Genomic DNA, 15,032 nt, shown 5'->3' with positions numbered 1-15,032 from the left:
GAATGCATCGGCGCGGACGCGAAGTGGACGCACCACGCGTCCCCTCGCCGTCCGCCGTGTCCCCACTTGTAGGCCACCCAACCGCCATCGATCATCTGATTTATGACGAGCACCGACAACGGGCCCACGCGTCAACCAGTGGAAGCGTCCTTTTTTAACTACGCGTGCGGCGGGGTCGGCCTCATCCACTTCTCCCGTCCACATCTAGCCCCCTATCACTCCCTTTGCTTCCTCACTGACGACCGCAAACCCTAGCGCGCCCATGGGCCTCTTCGGCAGCAACAATGGCAAGGGCAAGGGCACCCCCGGCGCCTTGTCCTCTCGTGCTCCCCTTCTCCCTCCTCCTCCGGCGGCGCCGCGTTGTCGCCATGGTCGTCGGCGCCTGCACATCCCGGTGCACCAAGCGTGATGGCACTGGGAGTACAGGCAACCACTGTCGTACCCCGATGTCACGCTGCTGCACCATTGGCATCTGGATCCGCAGCGGATCCCCGTGCCGACGGTTCCGCGTAGCCAGCGCACGACAACGAGGTACGCAGGCGCCGCGCGCAGCTCCCGCCGGAGCAGCGTCGGTTGCTAGAGTACGCCGCCGACTCCCCCAACTGGGAGGCGTGGTTCGCCCTCGAACACGAGGAGCAACGGCGCTCGGGTGTCGACGTCGTCCCGTCGCCGTTCCCACCGCCGCCCCCGCAGGTAGATCCGGAGGACATGGAGGCGGAGGCGGAGTACCAAGCCGCCCTCGAGGAGGCCCTGCAGCACGCGATGGAGGCTAGCCGCCTCGAGGAGGACACGCACTGGGATGGGCTGGGGCAAGTCCTTGTCCTGTTGGCGGCGGGGGACTCCGTCCACATTCCGCTCTTCGTGCTGCCACCGCCATTGTCGCCGCCCGTCTAGCCCAAGCCGGGGCCGGAGCCGGAGCCGACGCGTAAGCGCTCCCCGCCTCCACCCACTTGGCCGGAGGAGGCCTACTCATGGACGGGCCAGTACCGCGAGAGGGTGAGCACGCCTCCCGTCTACTTCGCCGCGACGCCGGAGCAGGAGAAGGTCTATCTCGAGCGCTGGAAGGAACACTGGCCGACAGCAAGGAGCAGATACGCTACGAGGTCATGCTCCAACCGAAGCTTCTACGCCTTGTCCCTTCCACAAAGGAGGTCGTGCCACGCACCACGCGTCGAACAAACACACCACATCAAAAGCAGAGCAAGCCAAGCACCAGACAGGCTCGACGAAGATCTGATGCGACGCAAAAGTGGATCATATCTTGGCCAAAGGTGACGCAAAAAAACACTAAAATAGCACTGTATAACATCACTAATGTCAATCGACGTGAGGCCAGGTAACGTTTGAGGCCGTCCACTCCAGGGAAGAAGCATCGAATCGTAAAAATATTTGGAAGGAAAACAATTCCGCTTCGTTGTCGCCAGGGAGCGAACGAATGAATGGATTCCCACATTGGACGGAGGAGTCGTGCCAACCTGTAGACTAAGACTAGACACACGTCTTCGCGGGCGTCGCATAAGTACGCGACTCGCAGGAGAAAACCAGCAGCATCACAACCTGCCTGCCACTGCCACTGCCACCCCACGAGCGAGCAAAAATCTCGGGAGAGAAAAAAGATCCCGCGAGCAGGCGAGCGAGGAGGGAGGAGGATGTCGTGGCAGACGTACGTTGACGAGCAGCTGCTCTGCGACATCGACGGCCAGCGCCTCACCGCCGCCGCCATCCTCGGCCACGACGGCGCCGTCTGGGCGCAGTCCGAGCCCTTCCCTGAGGTCCTCCTTCTCCTCCCTTTAGATTGTCTACCCGTTGATGCTCCCTGCTCTGTTTTACTTAGTTTTACCTGGTCAATATATGTTTGACTCGGCTAAGATCTCGCTTGTCTGGGTTACCGCGGGCCTGATCCGCTGGGGAATCGATTTTACCTGCTTGTCGCAATCGTAATCTAGGATGTATTACAAAGTACCAATGCAGTTGGTTGGTTCTACCTCCTGTGGTTAACGCGGCTCCTTCAGGGCTAGGTTTCAAGTACACATGTGCTTACTTCTGATGAAATTTTTGTTATATATAAGCATCCGAAACTATCAATAGATAGAAGCACATTGCCCGGTGATATCTATGTGGCCATACGGACCAAAAGTTTATTTTCCGGCTAGCCTAAAACACATAATAATTACCAAAATAAAATGTATCAAATTGGTGGTAGAAGTAATTCTTCTAGAGACATGGCTTGGATCATCAGATTGCAGGGAGCATAAAGTTTGTTTGTGCTAACTACTATTTCGAACTGTATTGGGCCGTGGCTTCGTAATTTTTAATTGTTGGGGAAGGAAGATCCACTGCTCAGTATGCTTTTTTTGTGACACCATTAGTTTGCATCTTCAGTATGCTTTTTTGTCAATCCATGAGTTTGTATGTTCAGTTTGCAAACCTTTGCTCTCTTTATCTTACAGCGTTACTTTTTACGGTTTTGAAAGATTATATTGCATCATTCTCATGACTTATGATCAGTGTGTTTCTACATTCCACAGGTCAAACCTGAAGAAATTACTGCAGTACTAAATGACTTCGATGAACCAGGCTCTTTAGCACCAACTGGATTATTCCTTGGTGGTACAAAGTACATGGTTATTCAAGGTGAACCTGGGGCTGTCATTCGGGGCAAAAAGGTTAGGACCTGGCATTCCATTTTCTACCACTAGACTCCTTTAAAGAAACCATGGTGTTACAAAGTTTCTTCGAAAGTAGGAGAGCAGACTTCATTATATCGGCTTATAATGCATGCAGAAATAAAGAATTAACATCGGAACATGGACTGTAATCATGTCTTAAATACTTATGAATCAGACACTGGTCTTCTGTAGCCGTATGGTCAAATTGTTCATACGAATCCTTGGTCTTGCTCTTTGGTCTTGGCTCTCCTGGGCAAAGGAATTACTAGCTGTATGAGTTAGCTTCTGTAGCTGTATGGTCACATCGTTCATATGAATCCTTCTTGTACCATATAAAATGTTGAGCAAGCCACCCAGGAGCTGGACACTCAGGGAAAATTTGACTTTTTTGGAGAAAAAGTTAACTTGAAATCTATCTTACCCACAGCGTAATGGAATACAATTGCAACATGCTTTCCGATTAAGAACAAAGCTATAACAATATCACTCTGCCTTTCAAATAAAAGATGATGACTGGATGTTACATAGGAAGCATGTTATATATACATTTGTACTTAACTCTTTTTTTTGCACAAAATAGCCACTCTGTTGTAAAGGGTTGAGAAATAAGAGTTGAAATGCAAGTAAAACTCACCACCACCTGCTACATTTGTCAGACAGTTGAAACATCTCTGATATTCAGTGACAATTCTTTACTAGTCAGAAAATATTGAGTTTAACATACTCTCTTGCAACTTGACAAGCTTCAATCTACCATTCTGTTGCTTACAAGTTACAAGCAAGGTTTTCATACTGGTGTCAATAATAATACTGACTAAAATAGCAGCTCTACTGGTCACCAGGCACTAGAGGGAAACTGAAAAATTACCGTGTGCACAATATACTAGGAATGCGTTCACTAGTACACAAGGCACACTGCCTAGATTGCACGAAAGAAAAATGTTATCATCATGAACCTCACACGGTCACACCTATGGTTGACAAGTGGGTTACAAGCATGCAGAAGTCCCTGACTTCGGATAGCAAAAATATTCATTCAGTTTAAGTTGGGTCACAAACAAATTATGTATGCATTGATTAGTCTCTAATTCGCTCTGCCTTGGTATTTTAGTGATGATAAAAGATCATTTCTTCTGTTAATAGTTTTAGCGTCTTAAGAATCATCTAGATTTGTAAGTTGTTCTACAGTTTCCCTCTAGTGGTGGTCAGTATTTCAGCTTATATGATCAATCCAAACTTTAACTGGAAGTTGACTGATCACACTTCTATTTTTCCTGAAACTAAATTAATGCAGTAGTATTTCAGCACAAGAAAGTTGACAAGTTTACTTCAAAGTAAGATGTGTTAGTACGGGCTACGGGCTGTTCCCTAATGTCGAACATTTTGCATCTTATATCTCATCAATGGTGCTTTCTCTGCAGGGGTCAGGAGGGGTTACAATCAAGAAGACGAGTCTAGCCATTATCATTGGAATCTACGAGGAACCAATGACTCCTGGACAGTGCAACATGGTGGTTGAGAGGCTCGGCGATTACCTTCTTGAGCAGGGCTTCTGAACTCAGAGTCCTAGTCTGGGCCAACTGGGCTTATGCCTATCGAAATGTACTACCGCATACCCCATGAATAATTAGCACACATCCGGATATGTTTGAACAAGTGGTGGTTACTCGTTATGTTGGAGTTGCTTCCTATATGTCATGGGGCTTATATGTAATCTTTAAACGTTGTCATATTTTTGCGCATCTAGTAGCTTTCATCTTACCGATGATACCCTGCAGTGGATGAAAATGTGTTGACGATGATTGCTTTATCAAATGTTATCTGTTGCAAAATTCACATAATAGTTCTGATGAGACAATTTTATGTCTTATTACAAAATATAATTCGGGCAGGTGCAATTTCAGAAGTACAGTACCACATTGCGCCTAGGGTGGCCCTGGTTTGCTTGGAAGGGCCTGGGTAGGCTTTAACACTGCCTGTGACGATCAGGACATGGATCTATTTTACACGGAAGTCATCGTTACAGTTAGGGACGAGAAGACTGCCATTTTTTGTTGGCACTCGCCTTGGTTTCATGGATGCAAGCCGAGTTATCCAAACGCAAGAAATGCAAAGTTCGTAAGGCTATGCGGAACAACGGCTGAATCAGATACACTGACGTGCAACATGGCATTTCGTCGATGCACATACAAGAAGTCTTCAATCTTTGGTACACTTTACAGGAAATAAGCTTGACTGGAGATACGAAAAATGAGATAAGGTGGAAATTCACTGTTGATGACTGGGATCCTGTTCATCGCGTAGGTCCAAATGCGCATCCCCGTTGCCCGCCTGGCTCACCAGGTGAATTTGGGAAACGGTTTTTTCCTTCTGGTTTTGGAAAACGGGTTTTTACCTCCGGTTTTATTTTATTTTTTTTCCATTTTCCCTAACCATTTCTACTTTTCATTTTTTAATCAAATTCCCAAGTTCTAAAAAATTGGTAAACCGTTTTATAAATCATGATACATTTTTTAGTTCGTGTTTTATTTTAAAGATCGCAACAAATTTCAAAATTTGTGAACAATTTTTGAATTTCTAGAACTATTTATGAAATTTGTGAACACTTTTCCAAACTTACGCACATTTTACAAAAACTATGAAAACAAAATTGTCAACATTTTTTGAATTCACAAACATTTTTTGAAATCATGACCAATTTTTAAAACCATGAATATTTTGTAAATCACAAACAATTTCAGAAGTCAAGAAGATTTTTACAATTCTGTGCATATTTTTTTGAAGTTTGTGAATTATTTTTTAACTGATGAATTCACATATTTGAGAACATTTTTTGAAGTGCAGGAAAGTTTTTTTAATTCAGGAAAAAAATTGAAATCATGAAGAATTTTTGAAATCAGGAATATTTTCGAAATCACAAACAACTTCACAAGTCACAAACATTTTTAAAAATATTAGAACATTTTCTGAAATTTATGAACATTTTTTTAAAACTCCTGAATTCAAATATTTGAGAACATTTTTTCAAATACAGGAACATATTTCGAATTAACGATTTTTTTTCAGATTTGAGAACATTTTTTCGAACTCACAAACATTTTCTGAACTAAAGAAGATTTTGTAAATTCATGATGTCTTTGAAATTTAATTTTTCTTTGAAATCCTGAACATTTTCTAATGAAGAAAAAACATAGAAAAAAGCAAAGGAAAATAAAACAGGGGTGCCCACCCCACAGATGAGCCGGTCCAAAAGCATGCAAGGGAGAGGGAGTGGGGTGCACGTTTTTTTGCGTGGAACTGGAGGGTTTTATTCAATCAAACGGGCTTCAGCAGTGTCCGCCATCAGGCTAGTCACCAGAAACCCAGGGGAAGAGTACATCCAACAATCTGTCACCTTCAGTGTGCAAGCATTTTTCGCACGCAGGTGGGCAGGTACATTAGAATGCCTCTTTACATGATGAATACTAAAAGAGAAAAAACTATCTGCTAACCCTTCAATATCTAGAAGCACCGGCGCTATCAAAGAGCGCGGAGAACGGCGCGAGTTCTAGAGATCGACCACATCTTGACTGTCAGTCTTCATTTGCACTCGCTCAAAGCCACGAAGCTTTGCGAAGACTACACCTTCACGGACAGCAAGAGCCTCTGCAACAAGCGAGTCAATGACGTCATGGATCGGCTTGCACCAGGCACCGAGGTAAGTCGTGGATGATCGAGCAACTCCACCTACTCCCGTGAGCCTGACTTTCATTGATATACCCGCATCAACATTAATCTTGATGTAGTCTTCTTCAGCAGGTCGCCAGCCATGTCCACGCAAGATCTTAGCTTGGTCCCTAGGAAGTTCCAGAATCGCCAGAGCTTTCCTGGTTTTCTTCATCAACACCATTGGATCCAAGCTTTGTTTGTCATAAGTAATGTTGTTTCTGGACGTCCAGATTGCTTACATTACCGTAATAACTTTTGTGCGGTCATCTTCATCAAATCTGGAGTCACACAAAATGTCCTGAGACCAAGTTGTTGTATGAAGCTCAACACTGCATAGCGCGGGAATATGCTTGACTGGAGATATGAAAAATGAGGTAAGCTGGAAATTCCCTGCTGGTGACCGGGATCCCTATTCATCACGTAGGTAAATTTGGGACGACACCCGCCCGCCGTGCTGGCTTAGGTGAATTTGGGATGGCCCAACCGGACGCTCCCTCTTCCGGTTTCAAAAGGTTCTAGAACCTTCCCACACCAGGTTTTTCTTTTTCTTTTAAATTTATTTTATTTTTCGTTTTTATTTTGTTTTCTATTTTTCCTTTCCTTTTCTTTTTTTCAACATTTCTTCTTTTATTTGTCAAATTTGTAATTTAAAAAATAATTAAACTTTTTTAGAAATCAGAAACATTTTTTGAATTCATTAAATTTTCTGAAAATCGTGAAGAATTTGCAAATATTTTTATAAGTTCTGGAAAATATTTAATTAATGAAATTTGTGAACATTTTTTCAACACGCGATTAAAAAAAATATGAACATTGTTTATATCATGAATATTTAATGAATTCATGCAAAAATATTTAATCATGAATATTTACGAATTCACAAACAATTTCACAATTCACAAATTTTAAAATTAAGAATATATTTTACAAATTCAGGAATATTTTTTCCGAAACTAGAATGTTTGAAAACATTCGTGAAATTTTGAAATTTGATTTTTTTAAATCATGAACATTTTTAATGAAGTAAACAAATTAGAAAAAAACAAGAGGAAATAAAAGAGGGGCGCCTAGACTAAACATGGGCCGGCCCAGAAGCATGCAAGGGAGGGAATGGGGTGCGTGTTTGTTCGCTCGGCACTACATATTAGTAGTCGCTGATTTAGTACAAAGTTTTACTAAATTAGCGACAATCAATATGGATTAGAGGGAGTATAATATATAGACTACTGTGTAATCTAAGGATGGGTTGAAACAACCCTGTCCACCCTCTAGACCGCCCACTGCTTCCGGGATGCAGAGAGTACTCTGTGCATTTGAAAATCGAACTGAAAAACCATACCGGAAATAAACCGAACTGAACCGATTTTATGGTTTCTGGTTTCGGTATGGTATGAACTTTTCATACCGATTTGAACTTTGGTTTTTATGGTATATATCAAAAAACCGAACGATTAACCGAATAAAACGAAGTAAAACATAAATTTATATTTCTTGAGATGAACAACCATACAAGTTGTCATTTTTCTTGTACATGAGTCAAATTCACTACTAAGCACATAAAATTTTCTTGTAAATAGTCATTTTTCTCTTTTTAAAATGCTAACCACGTCCATAACCATCAACGAATGATTCAATGCATGCATATATACTTATATATATAGTCATATACTATTTTATGTAAAATAGTATGTGTTTTGAGTCATAAATTTGTAAATTATTATTACGTCATTTTTAAATTCGCGTCAACTTTGGTTTTTATGGTATATACCGAAACCATACCAAAATAATTTGGTATATACCGAAACCGAACCGTATTTTAATTTCATGCCGTAATTACCGAAGTATTAATACCGTACAAACCAAAAACCCATATAAACCGAATAAACCGAACACACAGGTCGAGCAGAGAGCCAGAGAGAGGTGAAATGTTAGGCACCTCCCAAGTTGAAATTGTTCTGGTGGCCCATCGTGCAAAATAGTCTAAAGAGCAGATAGGCAAGGTCGCACGAATTGCAGGTTATGTCAATTGTGCAAGTGCGAGCCGGAATCTGCCTAGGACCTCTTCAAATGCCGCTACACCGTGTGGCGATGGAATATGATTTGGGAGTGCTTAGGTCTTCATCAGCTTGGCACAGCAATTTGGAGTGAACTGTATTCAGTCAAAGATTGGTGGTACGAGAAGGTTTGGCTCCATGGTTCTCAATGCAAGGCCATGAGCTCGCTCGGGGAATTGTAGAATGCGCGAATGGACGAGTCTTCCATGCCAAACCTAGGATGCCGGTGATTGTGATATCGAAGGTTAGAAGCGATGCATGTATTTAGGATTTCGCAAGAGCAAAACATGTGACCTCGTGAATTCCGGTAGAGTAATCCAATTGTATCCACCTTTGTTGGTCTAGCTACTTAAAACTCTGATTCCACGTCTTCATAAATAAAATATGATAAATCCTTTTAAAACATGAGATAAATCTTTTGCCTCCGTCTTACTATGTGCTCCCTCCATTTCAAATTAAGTGTCGCTGATTTAGTATATTTTTGTACTAAATATGGAACGGAAGGAGTAGAAAACAAACAATGATTGAGTACCTAAACACGTGGCAACCATGTCGTTGTTTCATAACTATTCATACCTGAACAAGCTCAAGGATGTCTGTCTGCCAGTGCCATCCACAGGCCCATATTTACCGAATGCTCCAATCCATCAAACATACGTTGATTCCGGTTGCTGCTGTCGTCCCACCTCACCAGTGCCATCCCTCTTAAATCCAGCAGCTTAAATAGTCTCCAACTTAAACCGTTTGCATCCTCTCAGGGAGTGGAGTAGAGTACAGAGAGTCACATGAATCACCCGGCGACAGTTCCTTTACGTGGCGTGTTTCCGATTCAAACAAGGCGCGAGATTATGGGCCGTGAGAGGGACCGGACCGAACCTGCGCGCTTTCGAATTCGCTACCGTTTTCGGATGGCGAGAAGAAACCGAGGCGGGCAAAAACTCTGACGTTCTCGGAGCCACTTGTGGCCAATTTTCCCTGACCTTTCACCAACAGCGAGCAAATCCATGTAGTAAAATGAAAGTGACAGAGATCCTCTCCCTTGCCCCTTCTGCGCTACTGTACCCAATTTCCTTCCATTTCCCTGAATAGCCAAATGTGTGAAGATTGTTCAGCTCTGAATAATGGGGGCGCCAGTGTCCCGGCGAGGCAGTGAGGTACCACTGGCGATTTGAATTATTCCCGCGAGATGTGTCTGTGGGTGAGGTGGTGGTCCTATGCTAAGCGCAGTGCGTGCTGGGCACTCTCGCGCTGAGGAGGCCTTGATTGCGAGTTATTAGCGTGAATGCGCACAGAGCCCCAGCGCGATTGCTGTAGCAGAGAGCGCAGCGCTGGGGTTGAATGGCTCAGGTGTCCCCCCCTCCCCCCCTCTGGGGAATTTCCTTGGGCTCTGAGTAGCGCTTCCGTCACATTGCTTGCTGCCTTTTATCTTGAGTGCCGCCAGTGGGTGTGCCGGTGGTAGATTATCTTTTTAAAGCAAGTTCTTGGTCTACTCATCAGAGTTACTCCCTCCATCAAGTGACGAGTGTACATCAAGAAATTTTAGAACAAATTATGAAGTTGAATAAAAAAAATGCATTGTAAATTTGCAAGCCACCATCTCTTCCCTCTTTAATTACCCAATCTCCAATGAGCTACTCCCTCCGTCCGATGAAGAGTGTGCATCAAGAAATTTTAGGACAAATTATGAAGTTGAGGAAAAAATGCATTGGAAATGTGCAAGCCACCATCTCTTACCTCTTTAATTACCCAATCCCCAATGAGCTAAGTGCATAGAAATTAAGAAGACCATGTGAAGATTGCTATTGGTCTTGATTACCGTGTGATGAGAGAGAAGTATTTTTTTCCCAATTTAATATGCATTGGGAAGATAGAAATACACTTTTTGTGGAAATTTTTTGAAGCTAGATGTACACTCTTCACCGGACGGAGGGAGTAAGTGCATGTAAAAATTAAGAAGACCATGTGTAAATTGCTATTGATCTTGATTACCGTGTGATGGATAGAAGTATTTTTTTTCCTACTTTAAAATGCATTGGGAAGATAGAAATACATTTTTTATGAACAAATTTTGAAATTAGATGTACACTCTTCACCGGACAGAGAGAGTATGGGGTTATGGGGTTAGGGTAGTTTGCCACCTTACTCTGTCTGAGGCATTTTTACTCTTTCTGAGACATAAGTGACGAGCAAATTTGGTGCCAGCAGACGCGTGCCAGGCCCGACCTGGCCGTGCCATCACTCACTCTGAGGCCGGAGTTGGCGCCAAGTGATACGCCGTGAAGAGATACAAGCAAGCAGGCAGGCAGGCAAGGTCCCCCATGACCCCAGCCCGCGGCGCAGTTCATCTCACCGCCAAGACGAGGCGACAAGTGAAGCTGCGTCGCATGCAACGCATGCATGCCACGGGCTCAGGGCCTTAGGCTGGCTCGAGGCACCCGCGCCATAACGCCGCGGATTCAGAGCTTGTGCGTACGCACTGTACGTACTGTACCGGGGAGGAGGGGAGGGGACACGCGCGCTGCGGCGCAATACATACGGCAGGCGCGGTTGGACGGTGCAGCGGCTTATCCACTCGACGGCGGGGCATGAATTCCCGCAGGCGTACGGCGCTGCCGGCGCCGGGAGAGCAGCCGCGAGGCGGCACGGCGGGCGCTCCCATGCATGCACGGCTGTGGGTGTTGTGGGTTCTAGCATGTGTTGTTCGTTGGGTGCAGTGCATGCTGGTAATGGCGGTGTTTTTTATTCACGTGTGTCCCTCTGTAAACTAATATAAGAGTGTTTAAATAACTAAAGTAGTGATCTAAACGCTCTTATATTAGTTTACAGAGGGAGTATGTTTTAGTTAGAGAAAAGTATACTTTTCGTCCCTCAACTCTGGGCGAAGTTTAGATTTAGTCCCTCAACTACGAAACCGGATAACTTACACCCCCAACTCTTGAAACCGGGCAAGTTTTGTCCCTAATCTTGATTTTGACCAGTTTTGATGATGACTCACTCCGGTTTTGACCTGTCCATGCCAACCTGGCAAAGAAGACCCCAAAATTGACATGTCCCGGTTCCTGTCTCTCTCTCTCTCTACTCCACCGCTCTCTCACGCGGCGTCTGCGGGCAGGGAGCGCAGCGAGGAGCAAGCTATCGGTGGTGGTGATCTCAACAGCGTGAGCGCGGCGCGAGGAGATGGGAGATCGCCGTTGCTCGACCTGCTCGTTGCCGGGATGGACCACGTTGGCTTTGTGACCAGTTTGCCGGCCTGGGGCACCTCGTGGAATGGACGGTCTCTGGCGGCACGAGAGCTGCGGCGAGACCACGGTAGCGTTGAGGTGGTAGGCTCGGCGCGCCGGTGTTCAGGGGAGCAGCCAACGGCATGGTGGCCAGCAGGACAACAGATGGCGGTTGCTTGCGGATTGGCCATGGCGGGGCGCAGCTCGCGCGACAGCGCGAAGCATGGAGGCTACACAAGCATGCGAAGTACGGTGAGCATGGGGTGAACGATCATAGCACGGTCATCAACGACGGGTGCTGGTGCTCACCAACCAGGCTCGGTCGCGCGTTGCTCTGGATGATTGCTCACCTCTAGCTGATTGATTCACCCATCCGCCATAGACACGCACGTACAGAACCTTTATCGCTCGATTCATTCTGGCCAGAACACACGAGTAGCACACGTACGCATGTCACCAGTTGCACGAGTTGATGCATGCCCACAAAAACGTGTCGTCCATGTTCATGTTGAAGGGAGTGGCGATTGAGCCGTGCGCCAGTAGCGCTCGACGCGCGGCGGTGCAGCCTACAGACGGTGGCGAAAGCAGCATGGTCATGGTCATTGTCGCCGACGTTCCGTGCAATGTACTCTGAGTACATAACGCAGGACCGCGAGTCTGCCGACGCGTTTGCTGAAGTAAGAGAAGGCCCCACGACTATGTGCGGACCAGCGGCAAGAGGGCGACTAGCAGCGGCGAGACCGTGTCCAGATGGAGCACCGAGAGCGGCAACGGTTATACTGGTGATGTGTATTTCGAAGCATTGTAGCATGGTTCCGGCTAGCAGTATAAGAGCCATACGAGACCACCGACGGCCTTGAGCATGGGAGCAGGCGCGCGCCAAATGTTCGATGGAATGCCCGGGTAGTAAGGAGGAAGAAGAGCAACATATGAGAGAAAAATAGCGCCATGTGGATGAAGACAGGTCAAAAACACGCTGAGCCAGCACCTATACCGGGACAGTAGAAAACAAGGGACGAAACTTGTCCGGTTTTAAGAGTTGGGGGTGCAAGTTGTCTGGTTTTATAGTTGAGGGACCAAGTCTAGACTTCACCAAAAGTTGATGGACAAAAAATATACTTTTCTCTTTTAGTTATTGCACATCTAAATAAAAGCAATTGCACATCTAAATTAGTGAATCAAACATAAAAAAAATATTTACACGAATCTCAATGTAAGATCAATAATATATAACTTAGATGTACAATACTAATGGCACATCTAAATGTGCTTTAGCAAAACTGTTTTTATTCATATATACATCACGTTCGGCTATTGTTGGAGACGGTGTTTATCGTAAGATGAGAGTGGAGCTGATTGTTGCCTGTTGTTGTGTCCTTAAATGTTTGGGTCCCTAAATGTTTTGGCCTTAAGTGTCATCCAAGTAGTGGTTTTTTTTTGAGTGGTATCCAAGTAGTGGTAGTGTGAGCGCTTGGGAGATCACATTCCATGATGAAACCATGGAATTGCTCCTATGCCACGTACGTGGGCCAGCCCATGAAGCTCTTGCTCGGGTTGGATCATAGCTCCACTCGCTCACTTTGCTTTCTTTTTCTTCTGGCTCAGAAAAATTGGGTGTCATTTTTTATTTGAAAAGGTTAAATCAAATGATGTACTTAGATTTAAAAATATTTATAAAATGTTGAGAATTAAAGAAACCATTTTTTTATAAAATCATGAATTTTTAAAAAAATTCATTTTCATACATTTGTTGCAAATTTAAAAATGTTCACACACTTTATAAAATTTTATGAACTTAAAATTATTCGTAAATGTAGAAAATATTCATGGATTTGGAAAAATATGAATGGATTTTAAAAAATGGCCATGATTTTTAAAATGCTCATTAATTAGGTGTGGAAAATAATGAATGAAAATAAAAATAAAAAATAAAAAAACATAAACAAAATTGAAAAGGAAAATAAAAATAAAAAACATTGGAGCCAGTAGATAAATACACAAAAAAGATAGAAGACGTAAAAGAAATAATATCTTCTTCTAAAACCTTATGAGAACAAAGAAAACCAGCCAGCGCATTATGACTATATATACACTTAGAACACTGCGACCCCCACAACTCTAACGCACCTCAAGGCTCCACACCATCCCTTAAAACAGACACATTGTTTTTAAGTCCGCGACACTCAAAATAACTAAAGAAAATAGCACCATTCATCCATAAATAACATGCAAAAATCTCTAGTGCAACAATAGTTCAAATATAAATATTTCATCTGAGATAACATGATGTTCAACAAGTTTATGAATTCATCGATTCAAAACCCAACGATTCTCGAGTCCGAATCCGCACATGTCGCTCCACGCGCGATGCCATCCAATAATGCATCAACATGAATGGCATGCCCTTTCTCAAGTGGTACATCACGGCAATGCGGACGGGCTATTCAATAAACATCAAGTAACAATAGTGAGTGAATCAATGAATTGACCAACATATAGAGCAATAAAAAGCAAAACTTACAATCCAACGCCGACGCACCAGGTGGCCATATGCTCTCCAACCGTGCAATCGCACTGCAGTAGAACATGACACGGTTCACATTGCCTTCATGAATCACGTTCAAGTAGTAGGGCGTGAAGTGCTTTTGCTCATGAAAAAAAAAGAATGCATCTTTCGCCAAAAGGTCGAGCCCCTTTGCCTCATGCTTACAAAGTCTGCAGATACGACCAACCACGCATCACATATCAACTACCCTCCATCACTGAGCATCCCACCATTGTGCTTACTCTAGGAAACAATGAGAAGGTAAACAAACACTCAATGGAATTTGACCCAATACCTGTCGGGCGAGGTGTCCTTCATGGAAGGTGTTGGTAGGAGGGCGAAGAGTACCTAGCTGCGGATGTATCTTGTATGGACGGTGGCATAGTCCAAGGTGGACAGGCGCGTGCGTGGGGGTTGTGGACGTCCGAACAATGCATGAGTAACGGCCGAAGAGGTATAACGGCGGCAACTGACGAGGAGGGTGTGGATGGAAAGCAAGGGGGGAGTGGAAGAAAAGTGGTCCAATGGGGGGATTTGAGTGAGCCGGGGGTGTCGAAGTCTAACGTGGCAGAGGTCCGAATGTCTGCAAATCTCCCCCGGTTTGTGTCTAGTTTGCGAGAATTTGGATAAGCGGACACGTCCACGGGAAAATACGGATTCCCGTTGGATGGCAAACTACATCCGGACAACTCGGTCCGTACGCATGTGGGCATTTGAGGGATGGTGCTGCAGATGCGATTAGCATCTAAATATACTAGATGACATGTTAGGCCCTTGGCGCAATGTCCAATTGGAGGCAAGAAGCAAAGCAATTTATAAACAACATATTTTATGA

The 15,032-nt window shown here is 44.5% G+C and overlaps 1 protein-coding gene across 1 annotated transcript; it reads left to right on the top strand.

Moving 5' to 3' along the window:
• The first annotated feature begins 1,528 nt into the window (after nt 1-1,528).
• On the top strand, nt 1,529-4,430 carry LOC125542911 (profilin). Its single transcript, XM_048706135.1, has 3 exons — nt 1,529-1,772; nt 2,529-2,666; nt 4,091-4,430. The coding sequence occupies exons 1-3, from the start codon at nt 1,650-1,652 to the stop codon at nt 4,223-4,225; spliced, it is 396 nt and encodes a 131-aa protein (XP_048562092.1). The 5' UTR covers nt 1,529-1,649; the 3' UTR covers nt 4,226-4,430.
• The last annotated feature ends 10,602 nt before the right edge of the window (nt 4,431-15,032 follow it).

This window comes from Triticum urartu, chromosome 3 (assembly GCF_003073215.2).
Source record: "Triticum urartu cultivar G1812 chromosome 3, Tu2.1, whole genome shotgun sequence".
Lineage (NCBI taxonomy): Eukaryota > Viridiplantae > Streptophyta > Magnoliopsida > Poales > Poaceae > Triticum > Triticum urartu.
This window is presented reverse-complemented; position numbering and strand designations above follow the sequence as displayed.